This window comes from Oratosquilla oratoria, chromosome 9 (assembly GCF_046742065.1).
Source record: "Oratosquilla oratoria isolate Oo_2021 chromosome 9, ASM4674206v1, whole genome shotgun sequence".
Classification (NCBI taxonomy): Eukaryota; Metazoa; Arthropoda; class Malacostraca; order Stomatopoda; family Squillidae; genus Oratosquilla; species Oratosquilla oratoria.
Window position 1 is genome coordinate 71,113,374 of NC_134785.1, and position 21,543 is coordinate 71,134,916.

A 21,543-nucleotide genomic window follows, 5' to 3' on the forward strand; every position below is an offset into this window, starting at 1 on the left:
TGTTGTGATTATTTTTGCATATATATATATATATATATATATATATATATATATATATATATATATATATATATATTTAACAACCACAGTGCACTTTAATTCTAAACCATCAACATTGGAAGAACTGTGGAGGTACATGCAGAAATTGAAACGTGGTAAGCCCAAGGACTCGAACCAACGGCTAGCACGTTACCAGTGCTTGTAGTGACTTAACCACTACAACCACTACAAGCACTGGTAACGTGCTAGCCGTTGGTTCGAGTCCTCGGGCGTACCACATTTCAATTTCTGCATGTGCCTCCACGGTTCTTCCGATGTTGATGGTTTAGAATTAAAGTGCATTGTGGTTGATAAAAATGTATCTCTAGTCACTGGGACCGATTCAGTGTTGTACATATATATATATTATATATATATATATATATATATATGTATATATATATATATATATATATAAATATATATAAATATATATATATATATATATATATATATATCACAACTAACACCACAGTCGGACGAAAGAAAGAGTTGCGTAAGCGGAACTATATATTTCGATTGCTACCTGCAATCCTCTTCAGTAGTACTACTGAAGAGGATTGCAGGTAGCAATCGAAATATATAGTTCCGCTTACGCAACTCTTTCTTTCGTCCGACTGTGGTGTTAGTTGTGATTTATAAATGTGTTACTACATTTCTCACCTGTGATATATATATATATATATATATATATATATATATATATATTTATATATATATGTATATATATATATATATATTTTTTTTTTTTTTTTTTTCTTTTCTTTTTACTGTATATCTAATGGATTACCGTTTAGTGACTCATTGTTTCTATTTTATTGATGACCTGAATAATAACCTCTGAGATACTCTTTCTGGTCTTGTCTAACTGTTGTCTCCTGTATCTGCTGGGAGTGTAGACTTAGGGCACTCTTTTATATTCCCTTTCACAATTAAATTTTGTGAATATAGTAACACTTGCAGCACAGTTTGACCTTTGATTCTTGATAGCATTGTCCACTACAGGTCTAACAGTTCCTCATCGTTCTCTTCCAAACTTGGGTCAATCATTCCAATCCTGTCTACTCTTCATTTGCACGTATTTCATCCGAATGTAGTTTTATCTCAATGCTTTGTTTACAGCAAGGCCTTGACAGATGTACGATAATTGCGCCTTTTCCTTAAACTGCCCGTTTCTGTTGTCATCTCTTGACTACTTAGCTTAAATGTATTGTGAATCACATCTATATATATATATATTTTTTTTTTTTTCAATTTGCCCAATCAAGATACTTTTTTGGTCTCTACTCTCCCCCAACACCCATCGCCTGCAAAAAAAAAATAAATAAATAAATAAATAAATAAATAAATAAACAAATAAATAAAATGAAAAAAAAAAAAAAATCGGCACCATCTTCCTTTGATGACGTAGTGCAATGTATTGTTGACCATGGCAAGCTTAATACAAACGGAATATTTCTCGGAGAATGATTATGAAGATTCTTCTACTTCGAACGAAAGAAATTTTCAGAACCGGTCGATCTCGCAGGGTAGGGGATTAACTTGAGGATTGGGAGATCATGCTTGGGTTGCGAAAGTATATACGAGCCCACATAATACAGGGACATTATCGATTGGAATTTCTCCCGTTTAGACTGAACATGTTGAAGATCAAAATAAAATGGAAAATGATGTGTCGATGGCCAAATGGTCGCACAGGATCCTTACATCTTCGTGTTTCGTACCTTTTATTGTTTTTAATGTCTAAGGCTTTTTATTCAGTGTGGTAGAAACTCATGATTCAGTAAAATTTAGAAAAAGGTGACCCTAGCAACCGCTTTTGTTTACATTCTTCTCAGCGATACGTACATCATGTAGGCCTAGCCTATGCCTAACAACATACTTGTACAGCTTTTCATGTACGAGTAGTACTTGGAACTTAAAAATTCATTTGTACTTGTAGGCCTACTTGTACTTAGACACAAAGTATTTGAAAAATAACAAGTACATTCAAGTACAAATAAGTACATTGTATTTAATCAAATTTTATGTACTAGATATAGATTCTAGCGAACTTTGTGATTATAATATTGAGTAAATACACTTATCTGTTATTTTTAGTTATGAAACTACCGGGTATATTATCAATATAGACCAAGGGACATTATTTAATGCCCTGATACTTACCTATACATTCTTGATAAAATTTAGTTTTATAACTGATGAGAAACATGGATAGTCTTGCATTTGCAACATAGGGAATATTACTTATTGAAGTTATTTATAGAGTATATGTTCCTAATTTGCAATTCTGTGATAAGAGCAGTGATGTGCTAAAATAAAGGTAAATTTTCCATTTATCTATATCGAATCCCACATTTTAGTAGTGTGTTTATCAATGCGTATAAACGAAAACTACTAACTTTTGTGTTTTACGATTCTGTGATAGGAATTTTTTTTATCACATCTAGTACATGTACTTAATTACAGTGGTAATTATAATGACAATTAAAATGACAAACGTTAGTGAAAGATTCACATCGCATTTCTGTACGTCCTCTGTACTATAAATGCACAAAAGCAATGGCGGCATTACGTCATCAACATGGCGACCAACTTTAGTAGCAGATGACTCGATTAGGTGAAATAGAAATGCCGATAAAAACGTAAGAAAACTCCAGACGACGAAAAATCAGATGTAATATATTTATTTAGATATAATCTAAAAGTCGACCCGGAAAATTCGAGTTTGAAAATTGTGATGTGCTTATCCGGTAACTAGTAAAACAATTGACGTAAGAGGCGATTAAGAGCAGCTCTATAAATCCTGTCAAACACGTTTGTTACCTTTTACTTTGTCTCGACCCCTGAAGTATATATTTTTTATCTGAAACATGTTTTTATGCATCTTTTGTGATTTACATTTTAGCAATGTGTAGCTTAAAGTTATATATCAATGCATGTATATATATATATATATATATATATATATATATATATATATATATATATATATATATCAGTTGCTGCCAATTTTCGTTCTTACAGATGCAACCCTTAGGTAGATGTGTGTCAGGTCCTTAATCTATCTATCTGTCTCTCTAAATAACAAGGACTTTTCCCCCATATAAGGGAGGTAGCTAAGTCAAAATGCAAGTATCCACTCCCACCCATATCACTCCTAATTCAGAAAAAAAAACAAGTCCCTAATACAGATAAAAGACTTTTTCCTGGCCCTTGTACATGCAGCAGTTTATTTGGACACAGGAAGCTGGGAAGGTCGACCTTGGTGCTGGTGCCCCTCTTCGGCGTCCACTACTTCCTCCTGCTGTGGCTCTCCACCTCGACCAACACCCACGTCGAACTCCTCTGGCTCTTCCTCGACCAGGTCTTCGCCTCCTTCCAGGTGAGACACAGATTGGTTGTGTTGAGGGAGGTTCTTGTACTGGAAGGGTCATTCCATGCCATCTGCCCCCACCTCACCAGACTCAGATTTTGATGAAATTTGATTAAAATACGAGATATTGTGGTGGGGAACATTGCGCCACTTGGCATGGAATGACACTGTATGTATGTGTATATATATATATATATATATATATATATATATATATATATATATATATATATATATATATATTATATATATATATATATATGTGTGTGTGTGTGTGTGTGTGTGTGTGTGTGTGTGTGTGTGTGTGTCTTAACTATTCGCTGACACACTTCATGATGAAGTTTGCCAAGACTAAAGCACCAAACGACTTTATTCAGCTGAGGGGAGGACGGTACACACACACACACACACACATTCACTCGCTCATTCACACTTACACACACACACATTAACTCGCGCATTCAGTCGCTCGTTCACAGACAGACACACACATTCACCCAATGGATTCACTCACATTCACTCGCACATTCGCTGGACACTTCGAGGACCGTGCCCCGAACACTTGTCCAGCCCCTCTGTCCAGGGAGTTCGTCTCCTCCGGCCTATGTCGTCTCGAGGAACCTCGAGAATCCCTCGAAGTTGGTCGTAGAGCTTCGTTCTCTTGGGCCCCCGTCGCTGAGCAGCTCTGTTGGTTCGTGGGGACCCTCCAAGTTCCGCGGAAAGACTCTCTTTGACGAAAGGCGCTTGTCGAGAGCGGGCGAGCACCCCGAACACTTGGGCGAAGTGTTGACTGGGAGGAGTGCCCCTCTTCTGCCCGCGACTTCCCTCGAGGAAGTTCTCGACGTCCTTCGGCGCCATAAGTATCCTATTTTGGATTCAGTTGTCCTCGGCCGTTGGTTTGGTCAAAGTGCTATCGGCCGAGGAAGTGTCCCTCGTCGCGCCCAATTGGACCGGTGGCCCGTGGGCAGCGGTGTCTTCGGCCCAGTACCGGAGGGAGAATCCCAGACCAGGCGGTGGCTGCCGGCATCGGCCTAGCCAGCACACACACACACACACACACACACACACACACACACACACACACACACACACACACACACACACACACACACACACACACACACACACACACACACACACACAAAAAAAACACACACACACACACACACACACACACACACACACACACACACAAAGGATTACAAAGGCGGAGCATGCCGACAGGAGACCTTTTGGTCCATACCTAGGTAGGATGCAAAAAAAAATCATAATAATAAAATAATAAATACATACATACTTACATATACCAAGGCTTTTTCCTCCTTACATGGGGGGAAACCAAAAAGAAAAAGGCAGAAATCACTCCCACCCATTCCATCCCTGAATACACTCCACACCCCTCCACCCTCCCTCCTATCTTGGCACCTCCTAGATGACAGGTCATCCCTGCACCTTGTCCACTGCCCTGGGTCAGAAGCAGTGTCGCAAGACACAACACATCCACAGCAAGGCCGCTTCATTAAATCGGCGAACCCCCCCCTCTATAATAATGTAAATAACAAATAAGATACATAAATAAATGCATAGGTATAGTTAAGTAATAAACAAACAGGTAAATAGTAAATAACAATAAATTGACATATAACTAATAATAAATGAGAATCAAACAGACAAATGATAACAAGACAAAAACAAATAATATAAGATAAATGATAATCATTACAGCATCTTGCTTAGGTGTTTATCTAAAGGATTCTTAAAGCTTCGAACTGAACTACATTGCACTACCTGTGCAGGAAGTTTATTCCATTCATTAACTACACGGTTGGCGAAGTTGTTTCTACCCACTTCCAAATTGAATCTATTTCCGGACAGTTTGAGACCATTGTTTCTTGTCTGATTCTCATTCAATGTGAAAATTTGGTCACTTTTGATGTTGTCAATTCCCTTTACAATCTTAAAGACCTGTATCAAGTCACCTCTGAGTCTACGCTTTTTTAGGGAAAACAGATTCATATGTTTTAGTCGATTTTCGTATGATTTATTTTTTATATTTGGAATCAGTTTTGTGGCTCGCCGTTATACTTTTTCTAATCTGTCAATGTCTTTAATGAGATTCGGTGACCATACGGAAACAGCATATTCCAAATGTGGACGAACTAACGATTTATATAGCTTGTTAATGAGTGATGGACTTTTGAAGTCAAAAGATCGCGCAATCAGTCCTAGAATCTTATTTGCTTTCTCAGAGGCTGAAATACACTGCTTGGATGATTTCAGATCGTTACTGATAATTACGCCGAGATCTTTTTCACTATCCACTTTTGTTAACGAATTTCCAAATAACTTGTAATCGTACTTACTGTTATTTTTACCTATGTGCATTACCTTGCATTTACTTGTGTTAAATTTCATTAGCCACTTTTCAGACCGTTGCTGTAATTTATCTAAATCTTCTTGAATATCTAATTGGTTTAAGTGATCATTTGCCATTCCGTATCAGCAAATTTGGAAACAGTAGATTTTAGTCTACCCAAGAACGGAACCCTGAGGAACATTTTTCCATCCAGAAGTTTTTCCATTTAAAACAACTCTCTGTTTTCGACCATTCAACCAATTACTAGTCCAATTTAATAGGCTACCACTTATTCCGTGTGAAGCTAATTTAGTAAGTAGTCTTTCGTGGGGGAAGGTATCAAAAGCTTTTGCAAAGTCTAGATATATTAAATCTATATTGTTTTTTTTTCATAATTCGAGATGACTATGTTGTAGAATTTGAGTAAGTTAGTCATACAAGAACGTTTCCGTCTGAAACCATGCCGGCTATCATATATTAGTTATTTTCTAAATGATGTTTGATAGCATCTCTGATGATAGTTTCCATCATTTTTCCTACGACTGAAGTCAAGCTTACAGGTTTATAGTTATTTGGTTTCTTTTTGTCACCCTTTTTGAATAAGGGGTTAACGTTAGCTAACTTCCATTCTCTCGGGACATCTCCGGATAGGGATGGATTTCTTGAAAATAATTTCTAATGAAATAACAATTTCATTTTTCATTTTCTTTAAGATTCTTGGATGCCAAATGTCAGGCCCTGGTGTTTTATTAACTTTGAGTTTCTCTATACACCTCTTGATTTTTTTCTTTTGTTATATTTACCGTAGTGAGTGCGTTTACTCTAGACTTTTCACAGGTTTCAGTTTGGAATTCACTTTGAGGTGTTTCGTTTACGAATACCGAGCTAAAATAATTGTTTAAGATATTACACATTCCTTCATTTGAAAATTCAAGTAGACCGTCAGCAGATAATAGTGAACCAATGTGATTCCTAACAACCTTTTTATCTCTAATGTAACTATAGAATTCTTTGGGATTCTCTTTGGATTTATCACACACACACACACACACACACAGTGTTCGTGTGTGTCAATACGTCATGTGTGCATGCTCTGTGTATGTGTACATGCGCTGTGTGAGTGCCTGTATGTGTCTAGGCACATCAAATCGCATTTATCTAAATGTAGCATATAGGACAGGAGAAATGTTGATGGGGTCCTGTCTCCCACTCTCCAATTTTCATGCCTATCTTTAGTTCTCTGTGTGTGTGTGTGTGTGTATGTAAGTTTTTGTTTACGTGTGTATTTACCTAATCGTAATGTGCAGGATTGGAGCAATGCTCATGAGATCCATCTCTCATCCCAATTTTCATACATACTTTCAATAATATATGTATGTCTGTGAGTTTATCTTATATACAGGACTATACGAGAGTTGACACCTCGACGTAGTGGATTATATATATATATACATATATATATATATATATATATATATATATATATATATATATATATATAATATATATATATATATATATATATATATATATATATATATATATATATATATAATATATATACTCGTATATACATATAAGGGAAAAGGGGACAAGTGTGAATGTAATAGTTTCAGAGGGATCAGTTTAAGTGTAGTTGAGAAGGCTCATGGGAGGGTCTTGATTGAGAGAATTAGGAGAGGAACAGAGGGAGTAATTGGTGAGGGTTTAGGACATGTAGGGGTTGCATGGATCAGATTTTGTGTCAAGACTGATATGTGAGAAAGTTTTAGGAAAAGGTAAGGATGTTTTTTGGGCCTTTATGGATTTGGAAAAGGCCTATGACAGGGTAGACAGGAAGGCACTGTGGGAGGTATTGCAGATATATGGGATAGGAGGAAAGCTGTTAAGAGCAGTCAAGAGTTTTTACGAGAGTAGTAGAGTTTGTGTTAGAATCAGAAATGGAGAGAGTGAGTGGTTTGAGGTAAAGGTGGGACTTCGTCAGAGATGTGTTATGTCGACATGACCGTTCAATTGATAGGATGGGGTGGTGCGAGAGGTAAACGCAAGGGTAGTGGGTCAGGGATTGGAAATAGTTAAAGAAAATGGAGAAAAGTGGGAGATAAGCCAGTTGTTGTTTACTGACGACACTGCACTTGTGGCAGGATCAGAGGAGGGATTGAGGAAGGTAGTGACAGAGTCTGGGAAGGTGTGAGAAAGAAGGAAGTTGAAGATTAAAGTGATGGTATGTACAAGGGGAGAAAGTGGCAGCAGACTGAAGTGAGTATTAAGGGAGAGAGACTGGAGGAAGGGGATAGTTTTAGATACTTGGGTGCGAATGTGGCAGGAAAGGGAGGAGTGGAGGTGGAGGTAGAATTTAGATTGAGAGAAGCAAGTAAATGCCTTGGTGGATTGAAAAGTGTAATTAGAAATAGACATTTGGGAATGGATGCTAAGAGGAGATTGTATGAAGGAGTGATTGTGCCGACAGCATTGTATGGGGCAGAAACATGGAAGATAAGAGAGAAGTTTGATTGTGTTTGAGATGAGGTGCCTGAGAAGTATGATAGGGGTTACTAGGCTGGATAGGGTGAGAAATGAGGAAGTGAGGAGGAGAACAGGGGTGGAAAAGGAGTTGGGAGATGGGGTTGATGGAAGATTATTGGGATGGTTTGGACACATGGAAAGAATGAGTGAAGAAAGATTAGTAAATGAGCTGTGGAAGGCAGAGGTGGATGCAGTGAACATAAGGGGACGACCAAGGATGAGATGGGTGGATGGGGTAAAAAGGGCGATGGGAAAGAGGGAAATGTCTATTGAGGAACGACGGGAGAAGACAGAGGATAGGGTTGAATGGAGAATGGTTGTGTATGGATGATGCTGTGATGTTGAGGTGGGGAGCACTGGACAACTTGGCATGGAATAACACAGAAGGGATGAAGTTTTGGGCGTATCAGTTCAGGGGAATTTGGTGCAACGCCGTGTAACTTCTGAAGACATTGTATATTACTATATACAATCCATGAAATGCCTAGTGGATGTGTTCTCCTTAGTGAAGAGTAGAATAAAGTTATATGGCACTGGGAGTGGAGTGTGTGAGAAGTATGGTCAAATAACTTGTCGCCTAAAACTGGGACGTGGAGAATCATGTTTAAAAGACTTACGAAAAACTCGACTTTCCTTCCCTCTCTTAATAACACTCAAGAGGTCTTGTTTTGTCCTCCAAAGGGGTTCTTCGTGGCAGTCCTGTACTGTCTCATGAACGGCGAAGTTCGCCAGGAACTTCGGAAGTTCTACAGCAAGTTGAACCTACGCTACAACGGCGACGCTGTCGTCCTGACTTCGCAGTCGACCCTCGTCTCGCACACCAAGACCTACGCAAGGTGAGCATGGCCCAAACCAACCAGCAGAATTGGGCGCGTTACCGCCGGACGGGTCGTAAATAACGCAGTAACGCAAATGCCCAACTCTGGATATTTTATGTTTTAGAATAGGGAATATTAATGTTGTAGATTAGGTTTTATTTCATTAAGAATATTAGTAGGAAGTAGATACTTCTCCATTTCATTTTCTTCATCAAAATCAGTCTAAAAGGAAATTAAAATCGGTAATGTATTTACGGCAATGCACCCCAGATTTTTCGGTAACGCATTGACGGTGGTGACGCGCCCAGCTCAACCAACCAGCTACTTACGGGAAAAAAGGGACCAAAAAATGAAAGGGAGCGAAGATATAAAATACGAAAATATAAATCCAGGAACGAAGAAGTGAAGGAATGTAATTAAGTAAAAGTTTCAGAAATACTTGCTGAACGAGCGGATTAGAGCGTCGCTACCTACGGCGGAGGTCGAGGTGACAGCGAGTTGGACCAAGGGCATGGTTACTTAAATTCCACGCTACAAAGCCCTCTGTAAGGGACACCGTCCTTGCCTCCCGATTGGGGAATTTTTGGCTGAAAATTCCTCGCACCATTGTTCTGGCCTATTTACGAGTAGTCGACATTACGACACACAAGGGACCACGGTGGCGGCATTCTTATTCCCCCGCAATAGGAGGATAGGAAGTGAAGGTGTGAAATCCTAGAAGTGGTAAAAGGAGAAATTTCAGTGTAACAGAAAATTGGGATAGTATTCATCTACGAGTAAAGATTATTCCCCAAACATGAAGGAATATTCCGTGACAGATTCACATAAACTAGTGGGCACGAAATCCCAGTGTGTGTGTTTCAGCCTTTCATTAAGTTATATAACAAGTATTCATTTTAGATACTGCCAACAGAGGGAATTTTACTACCCCACCCCCCTCCCCGTCCTTCCTTAGCGAAGGATGTAAAACTAGAATTTATTTTTAAATTGTTTTGAGTATTAATCCGTTGGTTACCTGAACGACTCGTGTATTCATTTCAGTTATCAAGAAACCGCGTTTATTGTAGGGAAATCGTATTCTCTCCAATTTCGCCTATCCCTCATCTGGATTTTTTTTTTTTTTTTTTTTTTTTCTTTTTTTTTTTTTTTTAATCACATGAAGAATCATCACCGACTTTGACAGGGTGACAATTCTTCATGTGGGCTATCTTACGGTGACAGTTCTTCATGTGGGTCCAGGGCTTACGATTCTTCAGTTGTATACGTTGATGACAATAATCATAACCTTCATTCAACTTAACCTAACCTAATCTTTATTCCTCTGCTGATATTCGACGTGCTGGGGTGACAATTCTTCAGGTGGGATCTCAAGGGGTGATGATTCTTTATGTGGGCGTTCTGGGGTGACAATTATTCATGTAATTATTTTTTTACTGCTGTGTGAATAAAATAACTGAAATCCTGAGCGAATTTGTACACTCACAGTTCACTCGTTTGAACTAAAGTTCTTATCTTTTTCTAAATGGTAAAAAAAAAAAACAATGGTTGTTAATACTACCCTTTCAGGTTAAAATGTTTTTTTCTGAAAATATCTTCATTGTAAAAAATAACATGACATTCCTAATCGTATATTGACTTGTGTTCGTATACAGTGACTTGCATTAGTTATTGTACTTACTCTTTTAATACTACCGTTTTCTATATTGCGTATTAGTATTAAGAGAACGAGCATGCGACCTGCAAATCCAAGCGTAATCATAATCATTCATTGTCGACGTCACTGTCATCCAAGGTCTATATATACCATGTTTAACCACTTCCGACCGAATTTCGAGGGTGTTGGCGCAGCGGGCCCGTGACGTCACCTGGCTGCTCAAAGTGGGGTTCGCGCGTCCCATCGCTGTTAGTTGTAGCTGGTTCGTTGCATGGACATGTTGCTGCCTCCGCTCGCACCGCTCCACGCAATTAGTTATATTCTGACAATGAAGATCTATATATACCGGTATATATTGATCTTGACAATATGGCTTATTGTGCCATTAAGGGTTCTGGCTCAAACCAAAGAGTAATTAAGCCAAATGTTAATTTTCATCGTTTCCCTGTAAATACACACACACACACGCACATGTGAACGTGTACACATATAAGCACACACGACGATATCTCCCCTTCCCGTAAAATACAAGTATATAAACACACACATACACACACACACACATAAGACCAAGATTGGAATAAAGACCAATATTGGAATATACAGCAACGATGTGGTCACCAAGTACAAAAAAATGTATAACAAAACTTGAAAGAATACAAAGAGAATTACAAAATTGGCACCAACACTCAAAACTTTCATATGAAGAGAGACTAGCAAAACTTGAGCTACAGACATTAGAGCAAAGAAGAGAGAGAGGAGATTTGATAACTATTTACAGAATCATGAAAGGAATAGAAACTATTGATAGAGAGGATATAATAAAATGGGATGATAGAAATACAAGAGGCCACGGAAAGAAAATCAAGAAAGGCAGCTATAGAAAAGATCTGAAAAAGAACAGCTTTCCGCACAGAGTAATAGACATTTGGAACAAGTTAGATGAGAAAGTAGTGTGTGCAAAAACAATACATGAATTCAAAAACAGTTTAGATAAAATGAGATATGAAGACGGGACACCACGAGCATAGCTCCCCTTCCCGTAAAATACAACTAGGTAAATACACACATACATGTGAACGTGTACACATATAAGCACACGCGACGATATCTCCCCTTCCCGTAAAATACAAGTATATAAATACACACACACCTCAATGCACAGAAGAGTCGGTGGCGCGATTAGTAAAGACTCAGACTTGAAATTCTGAGGTATCGGCAGTACCTGGTTCGAATCCTACCCAGTGTTGGATTTTTTTTAGTATCGCTGCGCTTCGAGTCGTTACTCCAACTCTCGTGGGCGGGGAGTTGGAGATGTGTGTGCGTGTAAGTTCATAGATCGGACATACGAGCTCTGAGCTCTCTTCCGGGAGGGAAATAGCTGTCGATCACGAGTCCAACACGTGATCCAAAAGACCAAGATGAATCACACACACACACACATGTGAACATGTACACATATAAGCACACACGACGATATCTCCCCTTCCCGTAAAATACAAGTATATAAATACACACACACGCACACACACACATATGTGAACGTGTACACATAAAAGCACACAGGACGATATCTCCCCTTCCCGTAAAATACAAGTATATAAATACACACACACACACACACACACACACACACACACGTGAACGTGTACACATATACTGTAAGTACACACGACGATATTTCCCCTTCCCGTAAAATACAAGTATGTAAACACACACATACACACACACACGCACACACACATACACACACACATGTGAACATGTACACATATAAGCACACACGACAATATTTCCCCTTCCCGTAAAATACAAGTATATAGATACACACACACTTACACACACACACACACACACACAACTGATAATAGCAATGAGCTAGAGAGAGAGATAACGGGGGGGGGAATATAATAGTTCCAGTCTTCCTTAGCGTTTCACAGTTTTCTTCAGTGTTTCACAAAGAGAAAACGGAAGCAGCCAGATGACGTCAGAAGCCGCGCAGAACGGCTCAAACGGTTAGACCTGGTGTATATAGATCTTGCTGTCATCGTCACCCCATAAGATTGGTACGTCTTGCTTTGATGCCAGCCAGAAAAGACCCACATCCTGATGTCTGTGATTTGTAGTCAGTTCAGGTGTGATTAGGCAACGACTGGGCGAGCAACCAAATGCTCATATATGTGTATATATATATATATATATATATATATATATATATATATATATATATATTGTATGTATTTTTTTTTTGGGGGGGGGGAGGGTTGCCACTATCAACGTCAAACTGTTTCATGCAGTTCAAGGAACCCATTAAAAGGAGAAATCGGAACACGTTCAGCCAGTCTTGATAATATATGCCATGACCAGCTGGTATCTATCTCAGCTGAAACGCTCTAGTCCGACGGTATAGGGCTATAGGCAGTATGAGTCGTTGGCCGACCATGGAACTGCATGAATACCTTCCTATTGTTGTGTACCTTTTCCTGCATGATCATATCCATTCTGTACACATTGTTTTAGTATTGTTTTCGCAATAAGGTATTTTCACTCTTTAAGAATGAATTAAAGTTGTGTTTACATTTTAGAATGAATTAAAGTTGTGTTTACATTTTACTCCCCTACAACAGCCGTTGTCGAATGTCTTTGCCTTCTATCCACTCCACGGCCGCGGACCGGCGAGAGCGTCAGACGCCATCGCCACAGATGGCCCCACCCGAAGTTCCCCTGTCCTCACCCCGCGCCTCCCATAGTGTATCCAACACCTCCTCAAACCTTAACCGAACGTCCTTTGAATTCCCCAACCCCCCACGGCATTCTTTGCCTCCATCTTCGTCGTCCAACCCTCCACTTGCTTCAAACCTAGCGGGGAGAATCACTGAGACCAAGGTAAGCGAATTTCGATTCACTTTGAAGATGCGAATATGACATTGAGGTACTATCACTATGTAGTTGTGTTTGAATTGCTGTCAGATAAATTCCGCATGTTTCAGTCTTGTGTTTTGGTGCACGTTGAGCAGTGTTGTACTTTGGGAACAGTAATTTGTGATTCAGTAGAGTTGTTGCCCATTTCGTAATATTTTATATCCGGTTTCACATCCGGCAAAGGTAAATACATTTACCAAGTATATTTACTAGCAGAAATGAAAGTTAAAATCGAATGGGTGGAACACAAAATGTTGTGTGATTGTGAAGGAAAGCAAATATATCATTCATTAGCAATCCGCGCAGTTCCTAAAAATAGAAACAAACATTGCCATGACGTCACTTGTTATTGTGCGGTGAAATCACTTGCGGACAAACGTCTCGGTACACTATTCATTTTCTTGGGAAAAATATCCACAATTATAGTCCATTTTGACGTGATCCGAATTAATTAACTTTTCAAAACGCCAATCACTAGATATGTGATGAGGATAGACTAAAACTGTCAGCGATGTGTTAGAGCGTTTGGGAGGATTTCGCCGAGAATGTGGAAAAGACATCAATGTATCATATGTTTTTTGGTGGAAATTAATAAGAAAAAACATGCTATAAGCAAAAACACTACCGAGTGGAGCTGCGATGAGCTTCCAGACTCCATGTTTGTGTCGTCTGTCCAGGCTCGTCTATATCAGTTTGACAATGGCGATGGCTACCTTGTGCACACCTAAGTGATATATCAACATAATATATATATATAATTAAAATACATCAATCTTGGCGGAAATTAAACAAAAAATTGCTAAAAGCGAGCAATATTTCCGGTGCCGCGTGTCGTCTCTGTCAGTGTACTTGTCAATGCAGTCTGATGTCAGTTTGAACTTTGACGATGGCGATAGCTATGTTGTGTACCTGATGTTCTCCCACACCGCCAGTACCTCGCACACCACATTATTTTAAATAGTGCTCCTGAGCTGAGCTTAATGCTTTTCTTGAAGCAATGAAACTCGTCTACCAAAACCAGCCGTCAACATCGCTTGACGACGACGCCCCTTATGACCTGTACCGCATCACTAAAAGCAGGTTAGAACAGAACAATTTATCATACTTTAATTCCTTCGCCTTCCGCATCAATCAAATCAAATATGGCGCCTGCAAGCACACGTCAGTAGTTTATCGCTTTTAGCAAGATTTTGTTATTGATTTCCGCCAAGAATATTTCTTTGTCGCGGCTCGTGCCGCTTAAATTCTTCTTATCGGCTTAAGAAACCTGCACAGCGAAGCTATAGCGATAATCCCATACCACACTCCTGGTCATATGGCCATTTCCCGAAGGTTGAGTGTGGTTTGAATTTTCCGCCAAAATCATCGGAAATTTAAAATTCCCGGCTCTGTGCAGGCATGCGCATTGTCGACCCCACCTCCCCCTCCCTATCCCCTCCCTTCTTACCCGGCTAGCTCGAGCCGGACGTCGCGTCACTTCAATGAGAAATGAAGGCTTCGCCTGTGGGAGGAGGGAGGGACCCTAAATCTGTGCAGGTTTCTTAAGCCGATAAGAAGAATTTAAGCGGCACGAGCCGCGACAAAGAAATATTATCGGCTGAAAGAAACCTGCACAGCGAAGCTATGCATGAGACGAGGACAGGTGGGAGGAGAGGTGAAGCCTGAATCAAACCGTTATTACGTGTGTCTTTCCTATGGGAGACTTATTCATTTTATCACTCAGTAGAGGGGAGACAGAAACGTCAAGTACCCACGCCGAAGAATGTGACATGCACAACATTGCACTGTTCACACAATGCGTAAATTATACGAAATTTGTATCCTGTTCAACGGTTCCTGGCCCCTCCCCACTCCTCGGTCGCCCTTTGCCCCCTCCACTTTTTTGAGATGAGAGGGGTGGAGCCGTTTCCATGGCGACACATGGGACAGGGGCGACCGAGTGGTAGAGACACCGTGTCCCCAAGGGAGTCGTCGATGTCCAGTCCCTAGGTCCCGCACCCGCTCCACAGAGTGGGTGCGGAGAAACTCCAGCGACCGGCGTAGGGCCCCCGACCGAAGCCAGGGACGCAACAACCTGTGGAGTGCTGAGGGTATCGGCCCGGGCAGGTCACGCGGGAGAAGCAGTATGCTCCTGTCGACCTCCCGTACCAGCCGTCGGCGCCCCAAGCGGCTCAGTGGAAGGGCCGGGGTCGCGAAGTTGAGGCCCCCCCCGCCACCGAAGGAGGGAGGACGTGTGAGAGAAGCACGCTCTTTTGGCGCAGGGGAGCACCCGAAGGACGCTGACTGTGTCCCACTCAATCCCGAGCCAATAAAGTCTCTGTGTGGGAGCAAGGGCAGACCCGTCCCAGTCCACCCCGAACTCCACGTCCGCCAACACACTCAGAGCCACTGAGATGTCGGCCGATGCACCCTCCCCGGTGGGCAAATGCATCAACTAGCCGTCTAGGAACATGAGTGTGGAGACGCTTGCTTCCGTCCAACGTACGCCTACCACTCTCACTAGTTTCGTGAAGATCCTCGGGGTAAGCGAGAAACCGAAAGGGAGTATGCGAGGCCAAGTTCGTTTCCGAGCGACCTCGTCCGTGGGCGTTAGTCAAGAGACTTCGTCCTGGGTGAAGACGTTCCCTGAGCGTCTCCCACGAAGACGGGCCTGGACCCTCGGTATGTATCCAACTCACCCCAAGTCTTCCCGCGGGAAGTTCTCGAAGCCCGTGGCGAGCGTCTTCATCCAATAGTGTGCTATGGCAATTTGTGACGTCTCATCACCCACAAGCGGACTTCTATATGTTTAATACCTAGTGACATCATGTGATTATACTGTGACGTCACCGGATTGATCATGGCGCCATAGGATCGTCTCGTGACGTCACAGGGACACAAATTGACTACATGGTGACGTCAATTTATCACAATGACGTCATCTTATCATACCGTGACATCACTGAGTCACAGTGAGCGTTGAAATAAATTTTGACATGGTAAAATTCTGGACCATCATGACTGTAGATTAAATTAAGTTGAATAGGAAAAGTCATGTTCATTTCGACCTAAGTCACAGTGAGCGTCGAAATTAATTTTAACATGGTAAAATTCTCGACCATCATGACTGTAGATTAAATTAAGTTGAATAGGAAAAGTCATGTTCATGTTGACCTGAGTCACAGTGGGCGTTGAATTAGTTTAACATGGTAAAATTCTTGACCATCATGACTACAGATTAGCTTAAGTTGAATAGGAAAAGTCATGGTCATTTCGACCTAAGTCACAGTGAGCGTCGAAATTAATTTTAACATGGTAAAATTCTCGACCATCATGACTGTAGATTAAATTAAGTTGAATAGGAAAAGTCATGTTCATGTCGACCTGAGTCACAGTGGGCGTTGAATTAGTTTAACATGGTAAAATTCTTGACCATCATGACTACAGATTAGCTTAAGTTGAATAGGAAAAGTCATGGTCATTTCGACCTAAGTCACAGTGAGCGTCGAAATCAATTTTAACATGGTAAAATTCTCGACCATCATGACTGTAGATTAGCTCAAGTTGAATAGGAAAAGTCATGTCCATTTCCACCTGAGTCACGGTGAGCGTCGAAATTAATTTTAACATGGTAAAATTCTCGACCATCATGACTGTAGATTAGCTCAAGTTGAATAGGAAAAGTCATGGTCATTTCGACCTGAGTCACAGTGAGCGTTGAAATTAATTTCAACATGGTAAAGTTCTTGACCATCATGACTATAGATTAGCTTAAGTTGAATAGGAGAAGTCATGTCCATTTCGACCTGTTTTTTTTTTTTTTTTCCAAGGTCAAGGCATTTTATTTATGTAATACGTAGCACATTGCGCCAACTTAAACTGTACTATTTAAAACTGATTTTCCTCTTCTCATTACACTAAATGATTGTAGTTTCTTTGAACTAATTTATACTCATTTTAACTAACACTAGACTCCCTAAGTCTAAAGTTCTTTTGTGTTTTACTTGGGGGTGGAACATCAGGTAAGTCATCTTTAAACTCAAGCCAAGTGAAGTTGATAAGAGGTTGGCTGTGGCTCATGAGAAGGGCTGGGTGTTTTTTTTTTTTTTTTTTTTTTTTTTTTTTTTAAGAAACCTGGAAGGAGGGTGGTGCCGTGAGGCGTTAGAAGACCATTGAAGCTCGGAGGTATGGGGCTGCCGAGGCCTGATGATCCTCGGGGAGCCACCCTCCGTATCATAAGACACGTCCCCTTGTCCTCCAAGAGGCTCGGGTTCTTACCACGGACGACTTGAGGACGTATGGGGAACGGAGTACGAGTGGAAAAGGTCAAAGTCTACGCCTAGGGCCTGACAAAGAAAGTTATAAGGCGTTAAAGGACCATTATTGGTCGAAGGTATGGGGCTGCCGAGGCCTGATGACCCTCGGGGCGTCACCCTCCGTATCATAGGACACGTCCCCTTGTCCTCCGAGAGGCCCGGATTCTTACCACGTACGACTCGAAGACGTATGGGGAACGGATTACGAGTGGAAAAGGTCAAAGTCTACGCCTAGGGCCTCACAAAGGGAGCCATTAAGGCGTTAGAGGACCATTATTGGTCGGATGTATGGGGCTGCCGAGAGGCCTGATGACCCTCGGGGGCACCCCCTCCGTACCATAGGACACGTCCCCCTGTCTTCCGAGAGGCCCGGGTTCTTACCGCGGACGACCCGAAGACGTATGGGGAACGGATTACGATCGTATAAGGTCAAAGTCTACGCCTAGGGCCTGACGAAGCAAGCTATGAGGCTGTTAGAGGACCATTGATGACCGGAGGTTTGGGGCTGCCGAGAGGCCTGATGACCCTGGGGGGCGCCACACTCCGTACCATAAGACACGTCCCCCTGTCTTCAAAGAGGCCCGGGTTCTTACCACGGACGGCCTGGAGACGGGGACGTATTGCGATCGTATATGGTCAAAGTCTACGCCTAGGGCCTGATACAAACCGTGAGGCAATAGAGGACCGATGATGGTCAGAGGTATGGCGCTGCCGAGAGGCCTGATGACCCTGGGGGGCGCCACACTCCGTACCATAAGACACGTCCCCCCCGTCTTCAAAGAGGCCCGGGTTCTTACCACGGACGGCCTGGAAACGGGGACGTATTGCGATCGTATATGGTCAAAGTCTACGCCTAGGGCCTGAAACAAACCGTGAGGCAATAGAGGACCGATGATGGTCGGAGGTATGGCGCTGCCGAGAGGCCTGATGACCCTGGGGGGCGCCACCCTCCGTACCATAAGACACGTCCCCCTGTCTTCCGAGAGGCCCGGGTTCTTACCACGGACGGCCTGAAGACGGGGACGGATTGCGATCGTATATGGTCAAAGTCTACGCCTAGGGCCTGATACAAACCGTGAGGCAATAGAGGACCGATGATGGTCAGAGGTATGGCGCTGCCGAGAGGCCTGATGACCCTGGGGGGCGCCACCCTCCGTACCATAAGACACGTCCCCTGTCCTCCGAGAGGACCCGGGTTGTTTACCAGGGACGGCTCGAAGACGGGGACGGATTGTGCTCGTATAAAATCAAAGTCGAAGAATGAGACAAACCAGCAGCCAAGCGGAAAGCGATAAAACTAACAGACGATTAACCAGCAGGAAACGGGACCGCCTGCTCCCATGTGGGCAGCGAGTTAACCACTCGGTCCCGTTTCCGCGATCTAAGTGACGCGACGTCCGGCTCGAGCTAGCCGGGTAAGAAGGGAGGGGATAGGGAGGGGGAGGTGGGGTCGACAATGCGCATGCCTGCACAGAGCCGGGAATTTTAAATTTCCGATGATTTTGGCGGAAAATTCAAACCACACTCAACCTTCGGGAAATGGCCATATGACCAGGAGTGTGGTATGGGATTATCGCTATAGCTTCGCTGTGCAGGTTTCTTTCAGCCGATAAAAACGTATTTTACGTTAATGTATTATAAATGACATTTTTTTTTTCTAATGCTATATCGTTTAGGTGTGCACTTCCTTAAATTTACCAATCCAAATATTGTTTATTCATTCATTGTCAACTAAAGAGCTTCATAGGCTAGCCGGGTCCACACCAGTGTTGCCGTTCGTAGAATTTTTTATGCGGAATGAAGCTTAATGACGACATCTGGCAACTGCCTGTAGCATTTTTTTTCCTCATTCGCCACTTGGCAAAAGATCGACATAATAACTACCTATATAGTGTGTAAATGTTATTAATACGGATGTTATAAGAAGCAATTAACAAATTGTATTCATTTGATTGATGAATGGCTTACTACAAATATATTTAGCAGACATAATAGGGTAATTTCAAATTCCTCTTTCCGTAGAATAAAATTCCTCATAGAAAATTCAGCTTTTTACGTTGGATACATCTTTTCTTACTTTGTTTACACATATTTCTGAACATAACTGTGCAGTGCACTGGCAAATTATTGTTGAAAATATGCCAACCGAGGCAAAATGCATTCGAACTATGTTACTATGAAGCAGAACTAGTCAGTTTTGTGGTTGCCTTCCTACTCGTAATAGCCGCACTTCAAGGATCACTCCGAGATGAGCCCTGCCTATTTGCTAGTGTGTTCAACTGATTTAATTTTCTCTAATACTACTGCGTGCATAACACGCACGAAATAATAGTCCTCTAAACAGTCAAAGTATCACAAGTAAGTAATCTTTCATGAGTGTACCGAATCTGACAAAGTTACCCCTTTATTATAGTAAATTCATCTGAATGGGGGGCACTCCAAAGAAAATGGAATGCATATCTTGAACTTATGTATTTTAAAGTTCATGGTCTACTTCAGATTATATATCATGGCTGATAAACGGAAGCTGAGAGATGCATGGCTGGAGATGGAGGAATTCAAGCCATGGTTGGCAAAGGTAGATGGAGATCCAACAAAAGCTTATTGTCTTACGTGTCAGAAAACCATTGCAAGTAATTTGACGACGGTAAGAAGACACATATGTTCCGTTTAACAACTCTTAACCTTACGTATTTGCTACATTTTAGGCATACATGTTTGAGGCACGTTACTCGTTGACGCACGATCTTTTACTCTCCCCAAGACATTATATGGTTAATTAGTATTATTTATATCCGTTTTCTTTCTCACCTAATGGTTAGAAAATGGTAGCTGCAGTGAAACTACAGACTGCTACAGACTTTCCTATGTTTGTACACGTTTAATTAAAGGCTAACTGGTAACCGTTCATCCACACAAGCGAGGAATCAGCGGCACCCCAGGTCCACACTGCCTCATGCAGATCTGCATGTAGTGTTGCAAGCCGAGGTGAATGTCCACACTGACACTGATGTCCTCACTGAAATGACATGAAACAAGAATGCCAGTCACACAGATGCAAATCTTATCTATATCATTGGATAGCTCCTGTCATTCTGAGTATTTTGAACCCATAAATAAATATTGTGAATTAATAGTAACGTCAGTAGCGATTTATTTTATTTTGTATTTTTAATTATTTATTTGTTTATTTTTTAGTTTATTTTATAAATATATTATATATATATATATATATATTTATATATATATATATATATTTATATATATATATATATATTTATATATATATATACTTTATATTATATATATATATATATATATATGTATATATATATACTGTATATTATATATATATATATATATATATATATTTATATATATATATATATATATTTGTTTATTTTATTTTATTTTATTTTGTGGGAGGCGGGATCTTCGATGTAGAATAAACACACCTAAACTAAAAACTCTTGCACAAGTGTTGCCAAATGCTGGGAGCAGGGAAAGCATAAAAATATCTGCAGGTGCCCACAATATTTCCATACTGACCCATTATT

At 41.0% G+C, this 21,543-nt stretch overlaps 1 protein-coding gene across 1 annotated transcript in view; it reads left to right on the forward strand.

Annotated features, from left to right (window-relative positions):
• The window catches only part of LOC143028107 (uncharacterized), a 68,596-nt gene that overhangs the window by 38,618 nt on the left and 8,435 nt on the right, over positions 1-21,543 (forward strand). Inside the window, exons 10-12 of the mRNA XM_076189745.1 lie at positions 3,286-3,424; positions 8,979-9,133; positions 13,397-13,655. Coding sequence (XP_076045860.1) covers positions 3,286-3,424; positions 8,979-9,133; positions 13,397-13,655 — 553 coding nt within the window. The remainder of the gene's footprint in view (positions 1-3,285; positions 3,425-8,978; positions 9,134-13,396; positions 13,656-21,543) is intronic.